The sequence below is a fragment of the Myotis davidii genome, unplaced genomic scaffold (assembly GCF_000327345.1).
Source record: "Myotis davidii unplaced genomic scaffold, ASM32734v1 scaffold221, whole genome shotgun sequence".
NCBI classification, from domain to species: domain Eukaryota; kingdom Metazoa; phylum Chordata; class Mammalia; order Chiroptera; family Vespertilionidae; genus Myotis; species Myotis davidii.
This window is the reverse complement of record NW_006293349.1, coordinates 3,592,750-3,619,774: the sequence shown is the minus strand read 5'-3', so window position 1 is coordinate 3,619,774 and position 27,025 is coordinate 3,592,750. Positions and strand designations below refer to the sequence as shown.

Sequence of the window (27,025 nt, the reverse complement as noted above, 5' to 3'; positions counted from 1 at the left end):
TCAATCCACAGTGGGGGGCGTACAGGAGGCAGCAGATCAATGACTCTCTTATTATTGATGTATCTATCCCTCTCTCCCTCTCCCTTCCTCTCTGAAATCAATAAAAAGATGTTAAAAATTATAGACATGAATCACTACCATTCTATATAAAAGAGTAATATAAGGAAACTGCTATATAAAATCATTTACAAACAATCCTGATTCAAAATGGTAAAAATCAATAGGAAATATATTAATTCAATGAATAGGATACAAGTTTTTTACTATTTTTTCCGAATGCTCATAAACCAGATCAAAAGAAATTATAACTTCAATTCATTTGAATTAACTGATAAAATTTCAGTAAGAATTCTGAGTGGGAAATATATTTTTCATCCTTTTAACATGAAAAACAAAACTTGGCACCACTAATCCACTAGGGAGAAGATCAGCCGGAATAAAACTTACAGTACTTTCCAAAAGGTGCTGTTTGCAGAAATGACTTTTTAAAATGTTAATTTCAGTGTACATAATGAAATAATAGCAAAAGTACCTGAAGCTGCGTATTAACACTTGTTACTACACATTAATTGAAATAATTAACAAAAGCTATAAAGTCGACTATTAATATTTTATTGAAAACTAGTACTATTTTATCTCAGAATTATATTTCACACAGACATAGTCAGGATGGCTGATTTACTGGTATCAAATTATTTCTTTTGGGTTTTCTTAGGGAGAGAATCTATTTTACTTCCTACAAAACTACAAAGAATAAATAAGTATCACCGTATCACATTCTGCTCAAAAAGATTCTGCTCATCAACCAAAGCAAACCAAGTTGTTATTGCTATCTTGTTGACACAGCTGTGATCGGATGACATTTTAAGAACCAGAAATTAATTCAGTCCTTGGATGCTTAAAACTGGAGCCAGTTGAAGCAGCCATTTACTTTTCAACTTACAGATATTCTTATGAGCTATGAACTGGTGGTTACGCTACCTGGGAACTGAGAGCAGCGAGTTCTTCGCTCTTAGCTTTAGCCTGCTGGAAGAGGGTTTGCACAGAGTCCTGGAAATCTGGAAACCCATCCTGTAGATCGAAGAATAAGTCCTTTTTTACTTAGAATTTCTAAATAAATAAACATGATCTAAAGCTCAGAAAATAAAGCAAAGACAACCACCTTAAGTAAGATTTCAATGCACAATGTTTCATTTCTGTCTTTTATGGTACAACTACCTTATTCTACAGTTGTAACCTCAATAAAAACATAAATGAAAAAGATAAAAAGATTTATACATCCATACTATTTTACATTGGAAGGCAGAATTCATGATCCATGATAATAATGGTTATATAACATTTCATATAACTTTTCATCTAGTGATTTGCTTACTTAACCACTATCCCCATATTGGACATTTATATTATTTTCCTTATTTTTGGTTTGAAAAACACTGCAAAAATATTTCCATGGAAATAGTATTTCACATAGTTCAGAGATTCCCAGAAGTAGAATTACTGCAGAGAGATGAGCATTTTTATGTTTTCCGCATACTTTCTACAAGGGCCTTTCACTGGTTTGCCATATCATCTATACTAATAAAAGCCTAGGTGGTCCTAGTGCCCTTGCGTGCGATCCCGCCACAAGATGGCTGCACGTACAGCAGAGACAGGGCCCGGTGGCTACTCTGCACAGTGAGGCTGCAGCTCCCGTGGCTCCATGTGGCATGGAGGAGGTGGGTCGCGGCAGGCGAGGGCAGTTGTGGGCAATCAGGCCAGCAGGGGAGCAGTTAGGCGTGAATCAGGCCAACAGGGGAGTGGTTAGGGGGCGATCAGGCTGGCAGGCAGAAACAGGGGCAATCAGGCAGGCAGGCAAGTGGTTAGGAGCCAGCAGTCCCAGATTGTGAGAGGGATGTCCGACTGCCGGTTCAGGCCCGATCCTGCAGGGACCGGCAGTCAGACATCCCCCGAGGGGTCCCAGATTGGAGAGGATGCAGGCCAGGCTGAGGAACACCACACACACACACACACACACACACACACAAATTTCGTGCACCATGCCTCTCGTCTATAATAAAACTGTAATATGCTAATTAGAGTGGACAGCTGAATGACTTTCTGGATGAAGCCGGGACTGTGAGGGTAGAGGCAAGCCGCCGTGGCTGCGACTGATTGGCGGGCTGTGGTGGGTGGGCGGGGCCTCCCTCTGTGAGGGAAGCCTGGGTCCCGGGTGCTGGAGGGAAGCCAGTGCTGGCAGCCGGGGGAAGGAAGGCCTACTCTTGCACAAATTCCATGCATCGGGCCTCTAGTAAGCAAAATCTGACAGTTCTGGCCAGCACTGGGTGGTGTTGCTTTCTCAGTTTTTGCCAATTTATTTTTGTTTTGATATTCAAAAATTTAGGTTTTATATACTGTAGTTGCATATAATTGTGTTTTATTTTGTGATTTCTTCTGTTGCTATAAAGTTTAGAAAAGGATTCTGCTTTAGAGATTTGATAAGTATTCAAATCTACCCTCTAGTTTTTCTAAGCCTTTATTTGTGTGTGTGTGTGTGTGTGTGTGTGTGTGTGTGGTTAATCTCTAACCCACCAGGAATTTATTTTGTTAAATGCAATGTGGTAAAGATCCAAAGTAAACTTTCTTTAAGGTGCTACCCAATAGTCTCCATCTGAATTTCTGAGGGACTCTTCCACGTCGCGTGTGATTTCTCTGGACCTTCACTGCCAGGCGGTGGAGCTTTGGATTAGAAAGACCTGGTCCATGTTCCAGGCCCACCACTTAGGTTCCTAAGCCCAGCAGCCGGGCCTTCTGATGGTGCCCCACAGCCTCTGGCAGTCAGTTCGTGTGGTGGGAAAACTACAGGGTGGAGGAGCTGTCACTCATGACATGTAAAGGCCGTCCCAGGGACCCAAAAGGACCCAAGAGGAATGACTCAGAAATAAAAGGGAGACCGTGCCCCAGACCTGGGCTCTTCGCATTATGTGCGGGGCAGGACTTTTGTTCTGTCTCTCCAGCTTTTCCCCAGGAAACCAGAGGTACCATGCTACGAGCCATTTATCTTCATGTCCTATTCCTGGCTGCTGCCATTAATCACAGCACGCCCTCAGTGGCGAGGCTCTGCGTCTGAGCACTGAGAAAACAGGAGATGCAGGGTGGGGTGCTGTTTGTGACCTCAGTACCCTCACCCCCACCCCTCAACCTTCCCACTGAACACGAGCAAGCTGCCTCCATGTACTGCTGAGCCGTCTTTAACTGACGCACCCAGCAGATGCTCTCAGCCTCACACGTGCATTTTCCTTTTTTCTACTCACACTTTCTGTATGAATAGCAGATTGTAAGGCTTCTGTTTTCTGATCCAGAGGGGAAGAATCGACATCAAATTAGACCAGCTTCCTCTTCAGCAGGCTCAGTGACGGTGTGGGTGGGTTCTGATCCTCTCCCCCTCCCGCGGCTCCCTCCCCCGCCCACGGGAGCTGTGGCAGATGTTTCCTGAGGCTTTCTTCTTTAAGCCCCAATTCTCTGACTTTCTGGCCTCGATTAACAAACTTCACTTCTCTCATCCACTCATCGCTGATTGCTCTGCACTCCCAGCCCACACAGGATCAAGAATGCGGTACCTCCCAGCTCTCTGCCCCGTCTCCAGCAATTTCAGTGAAACAAGAAAACTCACAGCCGAGATCTGAACAGTAACAGCCCATGTAGTCAGCTAGCACGCCAGTCGAGCCCGGCTTTTCCATCTTCTTCCCTCCTCCTAAGATATCACTTGTAACACTGGACGCATGACAGGGTTTGTTCATGGAGTGCAACACGTTCTTTATGAAAAAGGTTAGCAACCGAATCCACTTTTAACTAATGTTTCAAAAAAATGAGGTGGAGGTAAAAGTGCCAGGGCCTTGGCCTCTTGATGTTTCATCTCCTTTGCTAGTTGTCAAGCCGTCTTAAATCCTTTCTGTCATAAGTACAATATAAACAAAGCAAGCTAATTTTTTATTTACTATTTATCTTCCCAACGCGGTTTTTCCTCACCCAAAACAATTAGTGTGTCACATGGTAATGCCTTATATTTATATTAAGTGTTTGTAATTTAGGCTAAGTTTATATTATTTGTGTTGTAATTTACATTACGTTTTCTCCTCAAACCCTATCACTGTTTCCCAGAGAAGCTTCCTTGGAAAAGGAAATGGTAGCTGCCACTCTTCTCTGCGCACTGGCCTCCATGGCGCACCAGTGGGAAGTATAATGCCAGTACGTGGTGTGCTTCACACCGAAGGCGCTTTGTGAATGGCCTCTGCTCTGAAGTTTAGGAATCAGACCGAGATTGGAAGGCCTGGCTCTGCCACCAGGCAGCAATGTGGCAACTTGGGCAAGTTCCTGAGCCTTTCTGGGCCTCTCCTTGCTGTAAAGTGGAAATCACAAAGCCTCCTAGAGGGTAGACAAGAAGGCTTGTGACAATGAATTTCAAATGCCTAGAGCAGTGATGGCGAACCTATGACACGCGTGTCAGAGGTGACACGCGAACTCATTTTTTTGGTTGATTTTTGTTAAACAGCATTTAAATATATAAAATAAATATCAAAAATATAAATCTTTGTCTTACTATGGTTGCAAAGATCAAACAATTTCTATATGTGACACGGCACCAGAGTTAAGTTAGGGTTTTTCCAAATGCTGACACGCCGAGCTCAAAAGGTTCGCCATCACTGGCATAGAGGGACAGGCACATAACAGATTCAGTAACAAAGTAGCTATGTTACCATGTCCCCAGAGCTAGATTTGGGGCCTCTGACCCATGTTCACGTCAGCTGAAAGAGGACTCACACACAGGGCGGCCACCCGGGTGGGCAGCTGTTCCGTAGCCTGGGGAGGAGAAGGATGGCCAGACCTCGCTCGCTGACAGAGGGAGGAGGAGGAGGAGCCTCCCGTAGAGACCTCACTCCAAGTCAGGGTTCCCCTCAGGTTCCCCATGAGAAGGCGTCTTCCTCGGGGTCTCCTCATGCCTTCTAGCAATTATACTTTGACATAACATGCACACCGACCATCAACACCACCAACAGTAACACCAAACAACTAACTATCCTCAAGGGGAGCCACCTAGAACATAATGGGGAAAATCAGACAAGGATTTAAAAACTTCATCCCCCTCAGCCCTTCACGAAGAGATCAGGAACAGAAAGCAGTCAGCAACAAGAAAGCATCTGACTGAGCCTGAACACGGCACTGGCGTAGTTCACTGGTGTATCATAATGTGCTGGTAATGGCACAGAAGAAAATGTTTTTCTTTCCCTTACATGTCTATTATGATGTCATTTCTATTTTATCCACTGGGCATTACATTTCTTTTTGTTCGCTGTAAAAATTATAATTTTAAAATGAAAATAAGTCAGCAACTTGGCATGTATGCTCATTCGTCATTGTCAAGGACTTCGGAAAAATAAAGATGAAAAGACAAAAAAATTCTCATTAATTTGGGCCCAATAATTAGGACTCTGTTGTATTTTACAACAAACTAAGTTTATTTTTTTATTACTTTTGTTAAATAGAGAATCAGGAAGCTAAGAATCCCAAAAGAAATATTCAAATGAAATAAGATGAACAAGTATGTTAAAAGAATTCTAAAATCTAGTTTTACTTACGAAGTCCTTTGTGTCAGTCATATATTCTGGACAAACTGGTCTCAATGTTCTCTAAACACTCACAGTATTTTCTTACCTCTCTGTCTTTGTAATGCCCCTCCACCTCCAACCCACATTCCTACCCTCTGAAATCCTACCCTTCTTTTTAAACCCAGCTCAAATGATGTCTCCTCCATAGAACTTTCCCTAATCTCTTCTCATGCCAGAAATTCTCCCCTCCTCAGGAGCCACACAAAAGGGAGACACAAACAAAGCACTAATATGTGGAAAAGTCTTAGGGGAGTAGTAGTGACCCTATACAGCCAGTACTACTACCTCAGCCTCAGCTTTCCAAACCAAACAAACAGTTCTAGAACCTCTAATTTGACTTAGAGTACACAGAAAAATGTAGGCAACGACTTATGCCAACATTGTATATTTCGAAAAGAATCCTATATAATAAAAGCCTAATATGCTAAGTGTCCGGTCATCTGTTCAACCAATCAAAGCATAATCTATAATAATAAAAGCATAATATGCTAATTGGACCGGACAGCCGAACAACCTTCTAGACGAAGCTGGGGCTGCGAGGGTTGAGCCCCTTGCGTGAATTTCGTGCATCGGGCCTCTAGTGTGCTAATGATATAAGGCTGCTCGACTGCTCACTCTGATGTGCACTGACCACCAGGAGGCAAACAGTTGACCGGTTGATCAGTCGCTATGACATGCACTGACCACCAGGGGGTAGATGCTCCGACCGGTAGGTTACCTTGCTGCTGGGGTCCAGCTGATTGGAACTGAGTGAGACGGCCGGACACGTTCTGGAGCCTTCCCATGGTCCCTCCTCAGCTGGCCAACCTCCCGCATCCTTCCCCAGCCCCAATTGTGCACCAGTGGGGTCCCTCAGCTTGGCCTGCACCCTCTCACAATGAGGGATATCGGAGAGCTGGTTTTGGCCCAATCCCGCAGGCCAGACCGAGGGACCCCACTGATGCACAAATTCGTGCACCAGGCCTTTAGTTACACTATATGTGCGTGTAGGTATACACACATATATACAACACACCGCACAATGAAGAGATACTGATATCTACCGTACATGAGTGCTTTTAAAAAAACTAAGTTAAAAAAAAAATTAAAAACAAACCAATAGGCCTAGCCAGTTTGGCTCAGTGGATAGAGCATCACCATGCCTGCAGACTGCATGCCCCACATGGGATGGAGCCCACAACCCGGGCATGTGCCCTGACCGGAATCAAACCATAACCTCCTGGTTCATAGGTTGACACTCAACCACTAAGTCACGCTGGCTGGGCTGATTATCTTAATTCTAAATTGAGAACTATTCAAAGAGCTTTGTGAACTGCAGTACATCAACCAACCAACCATACGGAACTCTAATTCCATCATCTCTAGTGGACTATTTCTAAAGGAGTAGAAGGGCCACTTCTAATGCTACAACCTAATACTCCATGCTACTAGAGGAAGCTCAGCCCTGACAGGTGTGGCTCAGGGGGTTGAGCATCGTCCCGTGCACCAAAGGGTGTCGGGGGCTCCTGGTCAGGCACAGGCCTGATGGCAGGCTCGATCCTCAGCAGAGGCAGCAGATGGTGTGGGTTTAGGCTAAAGGTTTTACAAGTCAAAGATGCTCATCCATAGCTACTCATCATTTCATCTAACAGATTTTATTAAATGCCTACCAAGTGTAAGCCACTCTTCTAAATTCAGTATTAAGATATGCTGGAGAGACAGATAGAAGCTCTATTCACATTTAATGGTGCAGACTGATAATAAATTTAAAACAAATATATACTAGTTCCAGATACTGAAGAGTGGTAGGAAAACAAACTAAGCAAACCATGAGAACGAGCCTAAATGATTTGGGGGAAGGGTGTTCCTTTTAGAAAGGGAGGCAGTGGAGTCAGAGGAGACCAAGTGACTATCGTGAGATCTGGGCAGAGAGAACTGATGCGGAGGCACAAGTGAGTCTGGCATGTTCCAGGAACAGAAAACTGGTCCATGGGGTTTTTTTTTGGGGGGGGGGGGGGGGACGACACAACAAGAGGTGTGGTAGCAGATGAGGTCAGAGACGCCACCCAGAGTCAGATCTGTAGGGTTTTAGATGCCTAAGGGAAAAGTGTAGATTTTATTCTCAGTAGACAGCCACTGGAGAGATGTAAGCAAAAAAGGGATTTATGTTTTTAAAGGGTAACTGTGAACTGTGGCTTTGGTATAAATGACGGACTGTTCCAATACAAACAGATCTTACTTGAGGATAGATATTTAGGGTAGTCAAACATAGCTTATTTGCTTTACCTTGAAATCCAATAATGGATGGCTACGAGCACCGAGCCCTCCTACCCAAGAAAACAAGGAAGGTGCCACCGGACTTCAAAATATCTCCTCTGCTACTGACTGGACCCTAAGAAAGTACAGCAGCCCCACCCTGTTCACAGGGAACACATCCCAAGACCCCCAGCGGGTGCCTGAAACCAGAGAGCACTGAATCCTGTACGTGCTGTGTTTTTCCTACACATACATACCTATTATAAAGTCTAATTTATAAATCAGGCACAGTAAGAGATTAACAACAAGTACTATTAAAAAAGAATAAGTGTAACAACAGACTGTAATAACGGTTATGTGAATGTGGTCTCTTCCTCCTCCCTCCCTCCCTCCGTTCCCAGTAATTTGTATATTTTTCAGCCTAAACTTAGTCCTCAATCTGTATGACCATCCCTATTTGCAGTAAGTGGCTGGTGTCAGTCATTTCAGGAGATCCCTCACTGAAGTCTGCGTGTTGGCTCAGCGCTTTCTGGTGCAACACACTGCCATCAATTGAAACACACTTTCTGCTCATGTCTTCCACCCACAACTGTAATGCCTTTTCCATCGTATCTAAGCACTTACCTCGCACTGTGGCCATAACGTTTGCAGCTTAAGGTACAACAGCAAAGTTAACACAAATTTCTTTTTTCTACCCACAATTTCACAGTTAAAAAAATTGGTTCTTACTGTAGATCTTAGCAACATCAGCATATGAATTTTTTTTCTTTCCTCTTAAGTTGAGAGCTTTCACCTTTTCACTTAAGGGACGCCTTTTACTGCTTCTCTTTGGTGTATCTGAACTGCCAACATCACTGCTCTTGCACTCCGCATTCATTATTAAGTCAAATGAGGGCTCCTTGCACAGAAGCACGGGGATGCTGTCAGTCACTCGATAACCGAGGCGGCCACGGGACTCAGGGGCAGAGTATACACAGCCTGGGTACTCCGGACAGAGGCACGTTTCACCTCCCAGGGGGGAAAGAGCGAGATCTCATCACGCTAGTCAGAACGGTGCAGAATTTAAAACTTGTGAGTTGTTTATTTCTGGAATTTCCCATTTAATATTTCTGGACTGCAGCTGACGGTGGGAAACTGAGACCACAGGTAACTGAAACCATGGAAAGTGAAAGCATGGCTGCGCAGAGGGGAACTGCTGTATCAGTCCAAATTAAGGAACGCGTTCTGAAACCTTCTGAGCTCTGAGAGCCCCGAGAGAAGCACATTGTTCTTGCTTAACTCCCACCTTCCCGCTGGCAGGTCTAAAATCAGGACAGCCTCAAACATGCCCCCTAAAAGAGGCTTTAATTACACTGAAGTCTCTATAATTTGCACCTACTAAATTGTCATTTCCCTCAGGTAGTTAATGTAAAGAAATTAAATCTTAGCTCCTTTAAAAATACTTAATAAGGTGACTTATGTTGTAAATAAGATTAAAAAATAGTTTAACCTGTAGAGTTTAAAATCTGTAAAAAACACCTATTTACAAATCAACCTTTGATAAACCGACTGGACATCCATCTTATCATTGTTGTTTCTTTCTGAGAACTTCCTCAGGATTCTAGTTCAAATGACCATAGACACGTCAAAGCAAAAAAATTATATATTGCTTTTAAGATACTGCATTTCACATTTTTCACTAGTTTATGGCACCATCCTTTTTCTTACTTTAAACTACTAAAGCAAACATTATTAACATAAGAAAAGAAAAGAACATAATCATACCTCCACTTTAATTCTCTTCGGGGATAATTCATCTCTTTCTCCACATTTTGACCTGAGGGGAATGGGAGAGAGAGACAAACTTGAGAAGGTAAGAAATTTTATTCTAGAGACATCTTAATCTATAAACTTCCACCGAAACATGTAACCCTGAAACCTGACACCAAAAGTAAGACATGCATAACGAACACTGAAATGAGGAAAACTAGATTTTTCATTTTTAAATTAACACTGAAAGATGCATATGCAATTAATATACATTTTTAAAGATGTATACTATTTAGAATTCCTCACACAGAAAGTACTCAATAAGTATATAATGATTATCACATAATGAAAAAGGGAAAAAAATTGAGGATTGTATTCCATAATATCCCTTTATGGTTCAGTAGAAATAATTTAGGACAAAATGACAACAATGGCCATTTAAGATGAATACCTGAAGCGACATGAGATTGAAATGCTTTTTTATCTACCTACCGAGACAACAACGCACTCCCCCTTCACCTAGAGATCCCTCTGCTGGGAACCTAGCCCACAGAGGCCTTACACATACGTGAACTGCTACTGCCGACTGCACTATGGCGAGCCATCAATTCTGCTACACTTTCATGTAAAACGGGTGGGGAACATCTGGCCCGCGAGCCATATGAGGCATGAGAAATCATTTGGTCTGGCCCTGCCAAGGCATTGGGGTGACTTAATTAAATGTCTGACCAAATTTAGCAGGCTAATTTTTAAACTGATAATTCTGTATGGCCCGCAAATGATGTTATAAATACCCAAATGGCCCTTGGCAGAAAGAAGGTTCCCCACCCCTGATATAAAAGATGTTAGTGTCAAAAACGTGAACTTCAGAAAGGTATGCATAGTTATTTACTGTGGTATTATTTATATTGAAAAAGACTAGAAACAACCTAGGTATCCATCAGTAGGGTACTGGGTAAATGAATCATGATACATCAATGTAAAAAATAATGAGGAAGATGTATATGTACTAATATATATAGAGAGAGAACTCCAAGACTTCCTATATAATAAAAGCCTAATATGCTAAGGGTCCGGTCGTCCGTTCAACCAATCAAAGTGTAACATGCTAATAATATGCTAAGGTTGCTCAACCGCTCGCTGTGACGGGTACTGACCACCAGGGGGCAGATGCTCCAACCGGTAGATTAGCTTGCTGCTGGGGTCCGGCAGATTTGGATTGAGCGAGATAAGCCGGACACGCCCTGGAGCCCTGCCGCCGTCCCTCCCTGGCTGGCCTGATCGTGCACCTCGGCCTGGCCTGCACCCTTTCGCAATCCGGGACCCCTTGGGGGATGTCGGAGAGCCAGTTTCAGCCCAATCCTGGAGGCCAGGCAGAGGGACCCCACGGGCCTCTAGTGTTTAAATAAGAGCGAAATATAGAATAATATAGACACATGCTACCTATTGTGTGTTTTTTTAAAAAGGTGAAAATGAGAAACCATATTTTTTTGCATGTACATAAACACTGCAAAGATATAAAAAACACTTAAAAAGCTATCTACATTGAGGAGAAAAACAAGGTAAAATGAGACAGGAACGGGAGTGCAACTTTTTTATATTACCTATTTACATAGTTTTGTCTTCTAAATTATATAGAAGTGTTATGTATTTTGAAATATATTTAACTTAAAAAAGAAATACAAATACTACAAAAAACGGCTAAAAATTGTTGAAAGTAATTGCCTGTAGAGGCCATATTAAGAAGGGGAAAGAGAGATAGGGTTAACAGGAGAACTGCTGAGTTCCATTGTAAACCTTGTGCACTATATGACTTCTTTTTTTTTTTTTAATATATTTTATTGATTTTTTACAGAGAGGAAGGGAGAGAGATAGAGAGTTAGAAACATCAGAGAAACATCGATCAGCTGCCTCCTGCACATCCCCCACTGGGGATATGCCCACAACCCAGGTACATGCCCCCGACCGGAATCGAACCTGGGACCCTTCAGTCCGCAGGCCGACGCTCTATCCACTGAGCCAAACCGGTTTCGGCCACTATATGACTTCTTAAATCAAGGACACATATTACTTTGATTCAAGAAAATTATTTAAATAAAGCAATCAGAAGGAAAATTTTGTATAATACAGTAAAGAAAATTTAAAAAATCACTAAATCAGCTCTTGATTAACTAACTCCCAAAAAAAATCTTGTAAGTGATCCTATAATATTGCTGTATATTGTTACCCTGCTCATTAGTCTGCATAATTTCAGTTGTTGTCACTTTGTAAATATGTGAGCTCCAGTGGCGAGAAGCGCTCTGAGTTTGGAAAAACAATGGCGATGACAACCAGGAGGGGGTTTTCAGACTTGGATGTGCACAGGATCGTCTGGATGCGTGTCGTTTAAATCCCACGGCTCTGTCCCCAGAGACGGTGATTTATTAGGGCCGGGTAGGGTGCAGAGGATGTGGCTCAGCACAGGCTCCGTCACTGTCACGTGGGTGGCCATCTGCAAGTGCTCAGAGCCGCAGGGGCATGCACCAAGGATGGGCACTGGGAGCCAGGGACCACGTGGAACCGAGGGGGCAAAGTCGAGGGGCACTACACCCACAGACAGTGCTTAGAGCTCGTGAGGAGTGTTTACATTTGAGAACCATCATTGTTTTTTAACATTAGTTTTTTTTCCCTTCAAACACATGTTCCACATTCCACTTGCTAGTAATAAAAGTATCTTCCAATTTCCCTTAAATACTGGTCAATGGATTCTTTTTACTTATTCAGCTCATCTCAAAACACCTCGCAAGAGGAACTAGCCTGCTTCTTCCTCTCAGTTCAGTTCATACAGTGAGTGGTGTCCAGATCAGGCTATAATGCTGACTGACTAAACCCCATCATCACTCACAGCCCAAGCATCTGCATGAGGGACTGTCTGAAGCCCACCAGAACAGTGTCATAGTGCCAGGGAACTGCTTTTTGTTTTAAAGAAAGACAAAGAGAGTTAAACAAAACAACAAAAAACACTGGCAATATTTTTTGTTTTGTTTTGTTTTAATATTTTTATTGATTTCAGAGAGGAAGGGAGAGGGACAGAGAGAAACATCAATGATGAGAGAAAATCATTGATCGGCTGCCTCCTGCAGCCCCATGCTGGGGATTAAGCCCGCAATCTAGGCATGTCCCCTGACGGTCAACCACTGAGCCATGCCAGCCAGGCTGGCAATGCCAAGCAATGGTTAGAGGCAATCAGGCAGGCAGACAGAGTGGTTAGGGGAGATGAGGTAGGCAGGCAGGTGGTTAGGGGTGATCAGGTAGGCAGGCCAGCAGTTAAGGGTGATCAGGTAGGCAGATGGCCCCTCGCTGGGATAGCCCCGCCCCCAAGCAAGTGGTTAGGGACAATCAGGCAGGCAGGCAAGTAATTAGGGGCAATCAGGTAGGCAGACAAGTGGTTAGAAGAGACCAGGTAGGCAGACGGCCCCTCACAGGGCTGGCCCGGCCCCCAAGCAAGCGGTTAGGGGCAATGAGGTAGGCAGGCAGAGTGGTTAGGGGGATCAGGTAGGCAGAGCAGTGGTTAGGGGTGATCAGGTAGGCAGGCAAGGGGTTAGGGGTGATCAGGTAGGCAGGCCAGCAGTTAGGGGCGATCAGGTAGGCAGACGGCCCCTCACAGGGCTGGCCCCACCCCCCAGCAAAGAAAGAGGGAGGCCCAGGCCAGCCAAGCCATCACACCCCAGCCTGTTGCCTGCAGAGGGAGGCCACCGATGGCAGGGGAGGGGGCGCAGCGCTGCACAGATGGCAAGCAGTGGGGCCAGCTGCCTACAGCCGGGGGAAGGAAAGCCCTGATAGGCCCTGATCTCAGGCCAGGCCTAGGGACCTACCCGAAGGTCCCGGATTGTGAGAGGGCACAGGCTGGGCTGAGGGACCCTCCCCGAGTGCATGAATTTTTGTGCACCGGGCCTCTAGTTGAACTATAATCACACTGTTTTCAGAAATGCTCATTTATATACTATCAAATGGTTGGTATTTCAAGCTCTACTTCTCTCAAAAAATGCGAAAGTGCTGCCAATGAGTGAAACTTACTTGGTGGTTCTGTACGTGTATTTATAGGTGACTTCTCGAGAAATCTGCCTCGCCAGCGCGAAAAGTTCGTCCCTTCTCGTCAGGAGAGCATTATCCTTCACACAGAGCTGAGCAGCCGCTTCGTTAACAGTGAGCTGCGGATCAAATAGAGTTTTTAAAACCAGAAACATCTGTATTTCAATTTGTCGACATATAAAACATTTCACTTAAGAATAGAATATAAACATGTCATATCAATATATAATGAAATCAGAATTTATAAAAAATCATGAAGGTCTTTATTCCTAATTAGGCCTAATGCCTAATTTCCAAAGAAAATCAAGTACCTATCCTCTCTCAGGACTCAAAGTAACCAAATTAGTCACCGTAGGGTTATTTGTTTACACGCTTTATTTATTTTTGTTCAGGTATGAGAGTTTATGGAAAATAAGCAAAATCAAAATAAAAAGTAAAAATGTCTGCATCTCATTTTCCTTATGAAAAACCACGGGATTTCACTATGTGATAAGGTGATAATATTTCCCTAACTAAAAGTGAGTATACATGGTCTAGAAGTTTTTTTTTCAATGCGAACTGACATAAAAATTCCTGAAGGAATAAAAATTAAATGATTTTAGTTAAGTATTTACCAAATCATTTCGAATAGTTATCACAAATTAGGACTACAATGGAAAAGCAAGGTCTTAGAGTCGTTGAGACTCACCTAATTCTATTCTCTCACCCAAGAGTTAAACATTGCCAATACAGAGTTACTAGTGACCAAACACCCTGTAGTAAAATTTAAAATAGCAAATGTTATCCAAAACTCAAAACCTGTAATAGTTTTATAAGCTAGAACGTTTTTTCACATAATTTGTCAATTTAAATAGATGTAGGGAATTGCCAAGGGTTAATTTAATATTAGGCTTATTTTAAAAGCAAGAAACATACTCATTCAAGGCATGATTGGGGGCAAGAGGAGAACAGGGTTTGGGGCAGACAGGTCTGGGATAGGTTCTGCTCCGTCACTCACCAGCTGTGGGGTGCTGGACATGTAACAGCTCAGAGCCTCAGTCTTCTCAGGGCCCCACAGGGATACATCGCCACCGCAAAGGTGGTGATACAACAGGAGGTAATGAGAGACACACCCGGAACAGGCTGTTGTGAGTGTTAGTTCTTGTTTTTCTTTTGTAAGAAATCGGGCGTTTACTGTTTCTCCCCACACAAGCATCCCACTTTATTAACAACCGTTTTTTCTTAAATTTTTAAAAAAATACGGAGAAGCAAAAGAAGACAATAAATACAGCATGCAACCACCCAGAATGACTTAATATTTTAATGTATGGTTCCAGTATTTCTCTGTGTACATATAAGCATATACATGTGAATGCACTCTTGTAATCTTTGTTCACTTACATATGCTGTATTTTTTACTTTTATCATGTATTAAGACAGAGACTTGGCTTGCTGACATCAGCATCTGGCATGGGTTAGATGCTCAGTAAAGATTAGTAAAAAAAACTTGGGGTAGTATAAATGTCCAGAATGAGGTTGATTTAAATACTAATTGATAACATTTCAGAAGAACCAGCTTATGCACAACCAAAGAAAATAACTTTTCAATATAAACGGAAAACAATGTTCTAGCATTCCTCCCATCATCCTACCAGAAACTAAGAAAAACAAGCATAACATTCTTTGTTATTAAATTCAGGCTCCAATCAACCAAAAAGGTAGACTGAACTTTCTGGGCCCTCAGGGAGTTTTCTGGTAAAATCTGAGGCTAGAGAAATAACTATAACCCAGTCCAAGTTGTAGTAAGAAGATGAGCATCAAACTTCCCCGTCAAAAATGTATTTTCTGTCAGTGTTTTATAGATTACATGCTCCTAGGCACTAATAATTAAATCAACGACAATTCTATTTTTAAAAAACGATACAAATACTCCAAAACAGTAGTCGCAGACTGGATCACAATGCTAATTTTTTTAAATTCTAAGTTTCTAATTTTGTTGAAGTATGAAATAAGATATTCTCCCTAATTGTTTTACTTACTCCTCCGCTTCCTCTTTTCGTGGATAAAAATACCAAAATTCCATTCATAACTTGATGTAAAAATTTTCTTAAACTTAGCTTTCTATCATAACCAGACTTAAAAAATTCTCTTTGCTGGTAGTTCAAATTATAACCTTTAGCAATCAAATGATTGTGACTCTGGGCTCAATGTTGTTGGCATAAAATGCCAGGTGAATGCTGGGTGACAGGGAGGCTCAACAGCAATCAAGATTTTCGTCTCCAGCACAGGGACAGCTAGGTACCATGAACAGCCCCTCTCCCAGATAACTAAAATTTCTGGATAAAACAGAGGGAAAACATGACCTTAAATAAATACATCAATGGGCCAGTACAACAATAAGGACTGTTCAGGTCAAAATGAATGAGGACAGTATCTCAAAGGAGTACATTAGGGACAGTTACTAAACCAGATGAACTTGAGCTTCAACCTTCACAGCCTCGTGGGGCTGGTGAGAGCGGAGGGAGAGTGGTGAGAGGAAAAGTGAGTGTGGAGGGAATACTCAGGACCCATCGAAGGCGCGGAGTCTAAGACCTCTCCTCCATAAGCTGAAATCACTAAGCACTATACACCCAATGCAAGGCTGACTTGGAAATACACCTGCACCCCCAGGGGCAGAGCAGGGGAATTACCTGTCTTGAACCTGGTTACTGAGTGGGAGAGAACAGAGATGCTCTCTTGAGGTTTCCTAACCCCAAATCAGCCCTCAGACTTCAGCCCTCATTCACACTACGGAGGCTGTGATTGTGTCTGCACAGGGTCCCAGAGTTGTAGTGTGCAGAGTACAGATGCCTGGTAAAATCAAAAGCAAATACCTCTAGGAGAGTCCATTTTCTTCCCAGGCCTCAAAACAATCCTACACTTCCAAGAAAAATGAGTTCACAGACAGAAATCATAAAACACCCAAACCACCACCCCGCCATAAGCATCAAAAGTAAAAATCAGGAGGAACAACAGGTAACAGGATCAGAACCTTAAAGACTTCATTTAAAGAAATAAAAGTTGCAAATATGACTGAAGAGTACTAGAGTCAAACAAACAAACAAAACAGGAAAACTGAGAAATGAGGAGGAGAGAAAAAATTGGGGCAGAGGCAAACGAAGAGTCCAAACGCAGACGACAGTCAGATAACCATTCACTTCTAACCCAGGGGTCCTCAAACTACGGCCCGCGGGCCACATGCAAATACAAATATTGTATTTGTTCCCGTTTTGTTTTTTTACTTCAAAATAAGATATGTGCAGTGTGCACAGGAATTTGTTCAGTTTTTTTTTAAACTATTGTCCAGCCCTCCAATGGTCTGAGGGACAGTGAACTGGCCCCCTGTTTAAAAAGTTTGAGGACCCCTGTTCTAAACACAAAAATGAAAACCAAAAGCCAAGGAAGTGGTATCTTCAATTACTAGGGAAAATCACTGACAATATAGAACACCCAGAATAAATGTCAGTTAAGAATCAGGGCAGCCCTGGCCAGTGGCTCGGTTGGAGCATCGTCCCTACATGGGGAGGTTGGGGGGTCAATTCCCAGTCAGGACACATACCCAGGCTGAGGATCTAGGAAAGCAATCAATCTATGTTGCTCTTTGACACTGATGTTTCTATCTTTCTCCCCTCTCCTCTCACTCTAAAGAATCAATAAGCATGTCCTGGAGTGAGGATTAAAAAAAAAAATAGAATCAGGGCAAAATAAAAATAATTTCTAGCGGGGTGGGGAAGGACATAGTTTGCCATCAGCAGACCTTTATTAAGGAAATTCTACATGATGCACTTCAGGCTAAAATTAACTTATTCCAGATGGTCAATCTGAGATATAAAGAGTTGGGAAGGGGAAGAGATACAAAACAACTCAATGGAAATAAATTCAATATATTAGTCACTATAATAAATGTAAATGAACCAAATGTTCTAGTTAAAAGATAAAGAATATAAGGCTGGATTTTTTTTAAAAATCCAACTATTGGTATTTATAAGAGATGTCTCTAAAACATGGATTAGGAATGACTGAAAAGTCAAAGGATAGAAAAAAGATCTAACAGCAATTACTAACAAAAAGAAAACACATGTATCTATATTAATATCAAGGAAAATAAATTTTTAAAGAAAAATGCATTATTAAAGATTAATAAGGTTACTGCATAATACAAATAGGGAAATAGACAACTCCACAATCACAGTAGGTGACTTTAACACACAACTCTCAGTTATTGTCAGAGCAAGTAAAATAAAAAGTAAGACTAGAAAATTTGAATAACAGAGTTAATAAGCTTGTTAAAACAGACAAACACAGAACACTCTATCACAGCTGCAGAAATATATAAAAAACCCTCACTACATATGGGCCATAACTGAAATCTCAACAAAAGTTAAAGCGTTGGCAGCATTCAAACCATGCTCTCTGACTACAATGTAATTCAGTTAGAAATCATTAGGAAAAATAGTAACCTCATATCACAATTTCGAATAATGCTAATACAATAAATAGTAAGAATTTATGGCCTTAATTGCTTCCTTAGAAAAGAAGAAGAGCTGGACATTAATGAACTAAGCACACAACTTAAATTAGAAAAGAACAATAAAATAAACTGTGAAACAGAACACACACACACACACACACACACACACACACACACACACCACAACTAAGCCAAAAGCTGCTCCTTCAAAAAGATTGAGTCGGAAACTTTTTTTTTTTTTTTTTTTACAAAAGGTCATATAGAAAATATTTTGACTTTATAGGCCAAATAGTCTGTTACAATTACTGAACTCTGGCATCACAGCTCCAAAGCAGCCGCAGATATACACTAGAGGCCTGGTGCATGAATATGTGCACCAGTGGGGTCCCTCGGCGTGGCCTGCAGGGATAAGGCAGAAACTGGCAGTCCAACGCTGCCTGCCGCTCCTGCTCATCCTGGCCCCGCTGCGCCTGCTGTGGGCTCACACCCGGTCAGTCCCGATAGGGAGAGGCTCGCACCGCCGCCATAGCAGCACTCGCCAGCTGTGAGTCCCGCCTCTGGTTCCCATTGGTCAGCGGAGTGGTGCTCTTGCTGTGGGAGTGCACTGACCACCAGGGGGCACCTCCTGCATTGAGTGTCTATCCCCTGGTGGTCAGTGCGCATCATAGCAAATGGTCGAATGGTTGAATGAACAGTTAGACACTTAGCATATTAGACTTTTATTATATAGTTCCCCTCCCCTGTGGCCTGATCACCCCTAACTGCCCTCCCCTGCCCCTCTGGTCACCCCTAACTGCCCTCCCCTGCTGGCCTGATCGCCCACAACTGCCCTCCCCTGCTAGCCCATATGGGGGTAGCCATCTTGTGCACACGTGGGGGTGGCTATCTTGTATGAGGGTGTGATGGTCAATTTGTATATCACCTCTTTATTATATAGGATAGGTATGGCTATGTTCCAATAAAAGTTTATCTGCAAAATCAGGAGGTGGGCCAGATTTGGCCCACAGGCTCTAGTTTGCAGCTGCCTGGAAAGATTAGTAAAATTGACAAATCTCTGGCATGATTGGTCAGAGGGAAAATACATAAATGTACAAATAATATTAGGTCTTAAAAATTATAAGCAACTTTATGCTAGTGAGTTTGAAAACTTAGATAAAATGAACATATTTTGGAAAAATGTGACTCACTAAAAGTGACTTAAAAAGAGACTATCCTAGAAGTTCTATACTCCATTTTTATAAATGATCAAAAGGAAATGGCTAACATTTCTTGTTTTGTTTTTTAATCCTCACTCAAGGAGTGAGGATATTTTTTCCTTTGATTTTTAGATAGAGTGGAAGGGAGCGGGGAGGGGTATAAGGGAGAGAGGGAGAGAAACACTGATGTGAAAGAAACACATGGAATGATTGTCTCTCACATGCTCCCTGACCAGGGGGCAGGGATTGAACCCAAAACCCAGGTACATGCCCTTGACCGGGAATCAAACCTACGACCCTCTGGTGCATGGGCTGACAACTCCAACCTCTGAGCCATGCCGGCCAGAGCTGTTTTTAAGAATTAGATGCTGAAATCTATCCATTCTGAGCTGAGAGTTCAGAATAAAGCATAATATCTTACTAATAAATGTGGACCGGTCTGTGGGGTTCCCAGATTCAGCATTCTTCCTCTCTCAAAACTAAGATTACTGAACTGCTCTGGAACACTCAGCCTTGACTTCTCAACACTACAGTGGAAACGGACCTAAACTTGGCATCCTCATCCTTGTCTTAATAATGTGCTTAGCAATCCAATTCCTGTAAAAGTCCCACTAGATCTACAACTTACCCATTGCTCCTATCTCCACGCCCCTCTCCCCCTTCCTATCTCTGAGTTCCAGAGCCCTTTGGCTGGAAGCTGCTATCTGCTGACAACTATTCTATCATGCCAAGTTGTCTACCGACTTGTATTTCTGAATATTACAAGCTCCTGCATTCTCTGCTGCCTTGCTGTTCTCAGCCTATCGTTTGCTCCTCTTCCTCCACCTCTGACTTAAGATCGGACACACACTGATTATGTAGTTGACCACATACCCTGCTTACATGTTTCTGGATGGATGGAACACTGCCTGCCTGGACTTCTTCTAGTACTGCTCCTGGGTTCATGCCGTCCACCAATAATTAGTGTGGTTCTAAGCCTCAGTCCCTCACACTATCTTCATGGTCTGACTCCTACAAACCAGGTCATACCCAGCCAGTTCCTAAGACAGCACTGATTATTTAGCTCATAAAGAAAGTATTTATAACAATGATTCATTCCATAATTGTGAGAGTTGAAAAAAATCTTTTCACATGTAGATAATCTCCTTATTTTCATCCACTTGAAAGATTAAAAGAACACTGTCCATAGGGTTTATATTTAAAAACCCTCTCAGAAATACTACCAGCAGTGAATTAATAATAAATCATATGCTTCCTTATTTGGAAATCGAGGACAAACTAATAATATTCATCAATCTTAGAAATTTAGGAAAACTCAAAAGTTTTATTTTATTTTATTGTTAATCTTCACCCAAAGATATTTTTCCATTGATTTTTAGAACCTAGGACCCTTCAGTCCACAGGACAATGCTCTATCCACTGAGCAAAACTGGCTAGGGCAAAATCGTTCTTATTTTAAATAGTCAAGTGAAAAAATGTGAAATTATCGTAATGTCTAAAAGGTACACTTTTAATTCCCTCCGGATTTCATAACTTCTACCAAGCTTTTGAATGGTTACTACTTTGAAAAAAAATTCTGATTTATAAACGTCTATCCTGAACTATAATACTGGACCAGGTTCACATACTGGAGTTGCAAATAACCAGTAGTGTAAGTTTCGAAAACACAAGTCACATTTTCCAAAGCCCCCACCCCCACATCTCAGCCTACTAGCATTCATTTTAAGTGTCCCCTTATTTTGGGAAAGCCACCACGGTTTCATTACTTAAATACCATCTGTACCTCTTTATCCAAAGAAGCAAAGAGCCCCTTAGCAAAGCCAAATGTGAAATTATTCATTTTGGATATTTTCAAAATAGGTTATAGTGGGTTGTTTTTTAAAAATGTGAGGTTGATTTGGTTTATTAAAGTCATCTCCTTAACATACTTCTGCTCTGATAAAAAAAATACGGGTCTTTTAACGAAACTTTGTGTTTCATCTGCTATGTTTTAAAAACTATATGAAAACTGGATTAAAGCATCAAATAAAATTGCCAACAAGTTATGCTTTTTGTTTTCTAATACTGACAACCACAATAGCCTTTTGGTAGGTTCTTTTATTGGTTCACAGGTAGTGAAAGTGCCCAGGTGTGTCCAAATTATAACACTAAGTGTGCTTTCTAGCTCTACTTACAAGTTCTTGAGAGTCCGTTATTGTATGGCAACAATAAGGCATACCATCTGCAAACGGATAGGCCCAAAACAGATCAAGTCACAGGTTCACTGTTGATTAAGTACTTTTTGCTAATCACTTCTCTGATCTTAAGCTCCCATATACACTCATATCTAACCTGGAGAGTATTATGCTAAGCAAAATAAGCCAGCCAAAGAAAGACAAGCATCACACGATCTCACTCATATGTGGAACCTAATGAATAAAATAGATCCAGAGACTTAGAAGCAGGGAACAGACGGAAGAATCTCAGAGGGAAGCCAGAGAGGGGAGTGGGTGGGAAGAGATCCACCAAAGCATTTATATTCACATATGCACAAACCACGGACATAGACAATAGTGTGGTGAAGGCCTGGGAAACAGTAGAGGTGGGGACAGGGGTTAATGGGTGAAAAAAGGGAGACATCTGTAATACTTTCAACAATAAAGATAAATTTTAAAAAATAGTCACTTATTTTAAAAAAGATTAGATAGTACAATTGCTGCAAACATGATTAATATACAAAAATCAGCCAATGAGAGCAATTTTTTTTAATTGGAAAAATTCATTTAGTAATAGAGGCCTGGTGCACGAAATCCATTCACTGGGGGTGGGGGCATCCCTCAGCCCGGACTGCACCCTCTCACAGTCTGGGATCCCTCTTGCAGTCCAGGACCCCTTGCTCCTTACCGCCTGCCTGCTCACTGCTCCTTACTGCTCTGCTCACTGTTCCTTAGTGCTGCTACCACCACTGCGCTCACCAGCCATGAGCCCAGCTTCTGGCTGAGCGGCACTCCCCCAGTGGGAGCACACTGACCACCAGGGGGCAGCTCCTGCATTGAGCATCTGCCCCCTAGTTGTCAGTGCACATCATAGCGGCCAGTCATTCCGCCATTTGGTCGATTTGCATATTAGGATTTTATTATATAGGATATTTGTATATTCTATATAAACGAATTAAATTTTCATATATATATAATATAGACATTAACATACATGTATAATGCACAGTATATGACCTAAAAAGAAATATGCAAAACCTATGTGAATTAAAAACTTTAAAAATTACCAAGGAATATAAAAGATCTAAATAAGTAAATACATATACTATATGGGAGTGTTGTAAATATGTCATTTTTTTCTCTACAAATTAATCTGTACTTTTAAGGCGTCTATAATGAAAATACCACCAGAAATTTTTTGAAAATGTGACAAATGCATTAAAAAATTTCATTTGGAAGGAGAAATGGATAAGATTACCTAAAAAAATACAAAGCTGAAATACAAGACTATTGAAGGGGCACTTGCCTTTCCAGACATCAAACTGAATTATTTAGCTAAGTTAATTAGAATAACTCTACACTGGTGAAGGTTTAGAGCAACCGTGGGCAAACTACGGCCCGCGGCCTGTTTGAAATGAAAAAAACTAAAAAAAAAAAAAGACCGTACCCTTTTATGTAATGATGTTTACTTCGAATTTATATTAGTTCACACAAACACTCCATCCATGCTTTTGTTCCGGCCTCCGGTCCAGTTTAAGAACCCATTGTGGACCTCGAGTCAAAAAGTTTGCCCACCCCTGGGTTAGAGAATTAGACTGTGCACTCACACAAAACAATAGGTATTCTGACATAAAATTAAACTTCCACAGGCAAACGGTCTGAAAGGTCAAAGGACAAATGAGAATCTGGGAAAATGTTTACAACATAAGACAAAAATTTAATAACTTTTTAAAATATATATATATTTTATTGATTTTTTACAGAGAGCTAGAAACATCAATGAGAGAGAAAGATCAATCAGCCGCCTCCCGCACACTCCCGCAACCAAGGCACATGCCCCCGACCGGAATCGAACCTGGGACCCTTGAGTCTGCAAGCCGACGCTCTATCCACGGAGCTAAACTGGTCAGGGCAAAAATTTAATATCTTTAAAATAAAAATGTTCTTACCAATCAATTTTTTACTGGTAAGACAAAAAATCTCAATATTAGAACAAAAATATAAACATAAAATTGAATGTCTGTAAAACATATTAAGATATTATTTATCCTTACTAAGCAAAGTAAATTTGAGCAATGAAAAATTTTCCTCTACTAACTAGACTGGCAAAGATTAAAAAGGATAATAGTCAATAATATTGTAATAACTGTTTGGTGCCACATGGGCACTGGAAATATTGGGGGTAACACTTTGTAACATATACGATTATCTAACCATGATGCTCCACACCTGAAACTAATCCTATATAATAAAAGCGTAAGATGCAAGTCGGCCCAACGGCAGAACAACCAGTTGGCGGGGGGGCCGGGGCCTGCAAGCAGGCATGCCACACCAGCCAAGGTGCGTGCCAGCAGGCAGAGGGAGAAAACAGAGATGGGGGGGAGGTGGCAGCGACCAGGGTAGGCAGAGGGGCTATGGGGGGGGGCGGGGGAGAGCGGGACACGCCCACCGGTGCTGTCCCCTGATTGGCTGCCTGGTCGCCTCCCACAGAGGGAGGTCAATGGCAGCGACAGGGTGATGGGGGTGGGAGCTGTCCCGATTGCCCGCCTGATCGTCTCCCGTAGAGGGCCTAAGCTGTCAATAGGACATCCCCTGAGGGCTCCCGGACTGTGAGAGGGCGCAGGCCGGGCTGAGCTACGCCCCCTGAATGCATGAATTTTCGTGCACCAGGCCTCTAGTACAAAATAATATTGAATGCAAACTGTAATTGAAAACAGTTTTTAAAATTTAAAATACAATGATAAACACAATATTAGCAAAAGCGTAGAGAAATGGACACTTGCATAGAATGGTAGTGAAGATGTAAATTATTGCAGCTTTTAGAAGGTATCTACTAAAATATTAAATTTACATTTCCTTTGACCCCATAATTTTACATGTTGGCATATATTCTATAGAAAAACATGCAACCCATAAATAAGGTAGCTCTGTGTGTACTGACTTAAAAAATATCTAATAGCATATTGCACTGTGTGTGCATGTTAACTTTTAAAAAGAAAGGAATTTGAAGAACAGTGTGCAAAATATGATCTCATATTTGTATATGTAAAGAAAAGTATCTCAAAGTTTACAGTCAATCACTTGACATCCTTTGCAATAACTGACTACTTTTGCCTAAGTATAAATTCTTTTTTATTGCTACATATAAGTCTGGGGGAAAGATCTCATGTTTCTAACACGAAATTCTGTATCCAACGGAACATTTTTTTTCAAACGGGGCTTATTTCTTTCTTGTAAAGGATAAATGGCTATAAAAAAATTTAACTATAGAATATCTTTTTAAAGTTTTGAAAATGCATTTATTTTCCAAGCATTTGTTGGGTGTGTTAGGCTCTGAGGACATGAAATGAACGAGACGTTATCTCAGCCTTCACAGAGCCCAAACAGACGGAGAGGGACAGACCAGTGTACAAATAAGTACCATACAGAGTTGGAGTGACTGCGACAGCAGTGTCTGTGGGGATAACATGGGAAGGAGAGGTCACTGGAACTGGAGGCAACCATATCAGAGTTAAGCTTATGCTTGAGCTAAATCCTAAGATGATGTGTTGGCCAGATGGACAAGAGAAAGGGAGTAAGTGCAAATGAGATATATATGCTTACACATGAGCGGAGTATTTCTAGATAGCGTGCCAGGAAGATAAAACGAGGAATTTTAATGCCAAGTATCAAACCAAAACAATATAAATCCAAATAAATGAAACCAAACTTAAAACAATTCCTACAACATTCATCTAATTTTGCTTTCTATGCTAGCTGAAAATTGCTTTAAGTTCTGGTTATTTCTCCAATTTCTTTTTGTCTACAAAAATGTTTTTTAAATGAATGGTTACATTTAAATCCTATTTAATGAAAAAACAAACTGCTTTGTAAATGCAAAGACTTGGTGCTTTCACTGTTTAAATTCTGACATTTTTCTAAGTTACCCTACACGGTAGTTCCGAAGCTCAACATGTTTGAGCTCAACATAAAAATACCAGCACAGGAAACATGTCTTTCGCAAAGGCTGCATTTCGCGGAGACCCTCATATTGTATCGCTGCTTTGGGTGTGTTGGGGGGCGGGGGGCACCCCTGGGCGCCGCCCCCAAGTTCTTCCCTCAGCAGCACAAGCCCCAGGGACACGCTCTTACCTCGTGAAGTGTCAGGTGCTTGCCGTCCTTCCTCTTGGAGTCGAACCTGCCGTAGATGGCGCTGTACTTGCGAATCTCCTCCTCTTTGTGGGGGTCCTCGTCGCTCATCTCGAAGATGTGGCCGATCATTTTGGCCAGCTTCTTGTTGCTCTTCAGCAGCTCTTTCACCTCGTTCGGGTCGCTTTTGGGCAGCGTGGAGGCCATGCGCTCCACACACTCGGCCACCGAGAGCGCGGCCGCGGCGTCCAGGGCCTCGCTGCTCTCCTTGGGGGACGCGGGGGAGCCCAGGTCGGCGGGGGAGAGGCTGTGCTCGCTCTCGGTGCCGTGGTGGCCCTGCCAGAGTCTGGACTCCCCGACACTGGGCAGCGCCAGGCTCCCCACGTCCGGCTTCCCCTGCCCGGGGCTCTGCACGCACGTGATGGCCGCGCACTTGGGGACTTTGACGTGCGGCTCCCGGGCGCCGCTGCTCCTGTCGTAGCTGGCACAGGGCACTCCCAGCCACGTGGGCGACCCCTCGGGCAGCTTGTAGATGGGTATGCTGCTCACGGGCAGGGAGGTGAGCGGCTGGTTGAAGAGCCCGGGGTTGGTGACCCAGTCCCGCAGCGCCTTCTGCAGCCTCCTGACATGCAGCGGCTTGCTGGCCATGCCCACGAGCGCCATGATTTCCAGGAACTCCTCCTCGCCAGCTTCGCACAGCTGCTGGACGTCATCGCCACCTTGCTGGATGAAGGCATCGAAGTAGGACAGCAGGTTGGCTTTCTGTAATATTCTGTACAGCTGCAGCTCCCCCAGCGTCCGGGGCAAGGCCGCGGCCATTACTGTGGAGGTGCTTAGCCTGCAGAGGGAAGAGGGGGAGACTCAGCACAGGGGCTCCGAACTCCGCACCCAGGACTGAGCATGTGGCTGGGAGGTGCAACACGAGACGCATCAGCAGAGCACCGGACTGGAGGAACCATGCCCTGTCCAGAAGTCATCTCCTTCTACTTCCTGACAATCCCACTGACCAGTGTAACTGTTTCCGTTTTAAGGAGAAAAATCGGAAGGCTCAGACTTGCCTGTGATCTCACTCCCTGTTGAGCAGAAGTCTAGGGACTCCAGCCAAGGTTCTAGGGGCTCCGTAGCGTGGATTTTTGACAACCACTCACTCTGCCGCCCCCATGGTGTGGACACAGAGGGGAGCGAGGGATACTCCGATTCAGGAGGAGGTAAGCCTATTACTCCACCATTCGCTGAATACTTACTTTGTGCCCGACAACATGATAAACGCTGTACATGACATTATGTCTAAACTGCAGGATAGGTTTAGTCATTCCC

At 42.7% G+C, this 27,025-nt stretch overlaps 1 protein-coding gene across 4 annotated transcripts in view; it reads right to left on the bottom strand.

Annotated features, from left to right (window-relative positions):
* The window catches only part of NAB1 (NGFI-A binding protein 1), a 37,830-nt gene extending 11,021 nt beyond the window's left edge, over nt 1–26,809 (bottom strand). Inside the window, exons 1-4 of one of the 4 annotated variants that reach the window (XM_015566092.1) lie at nt 25,712–26,809; nt 13,686–13,819; nt 9,645–9,696; nt 982–1,071 (exon numbers count right to left, since the gene is read on the bottom strand). In XM_015566092.1, coding sequence (XP_015421578.1) covers nt 982–1,071; nt 9,645–9,696; nt 13,686–13,819; nt 25,712–26,527 — 1,092 coding nt within the window. In that variant the 5' untranslated portion in view covers nt 26,528–26,809. The remainder of the gene's footprint in view (nt 1–981; nt 1,072–9,644; nt 9,697–13,685; nt 13,820–25,711) is intronic. The other 3 variants (XM_015566091.1, XM_006767071.2, XM_006767072.2) reach the window with 3 other exon arrangements.
* Between the last annotated feature and the right edge of the window lie 216 nt (nt 26,810–27,025).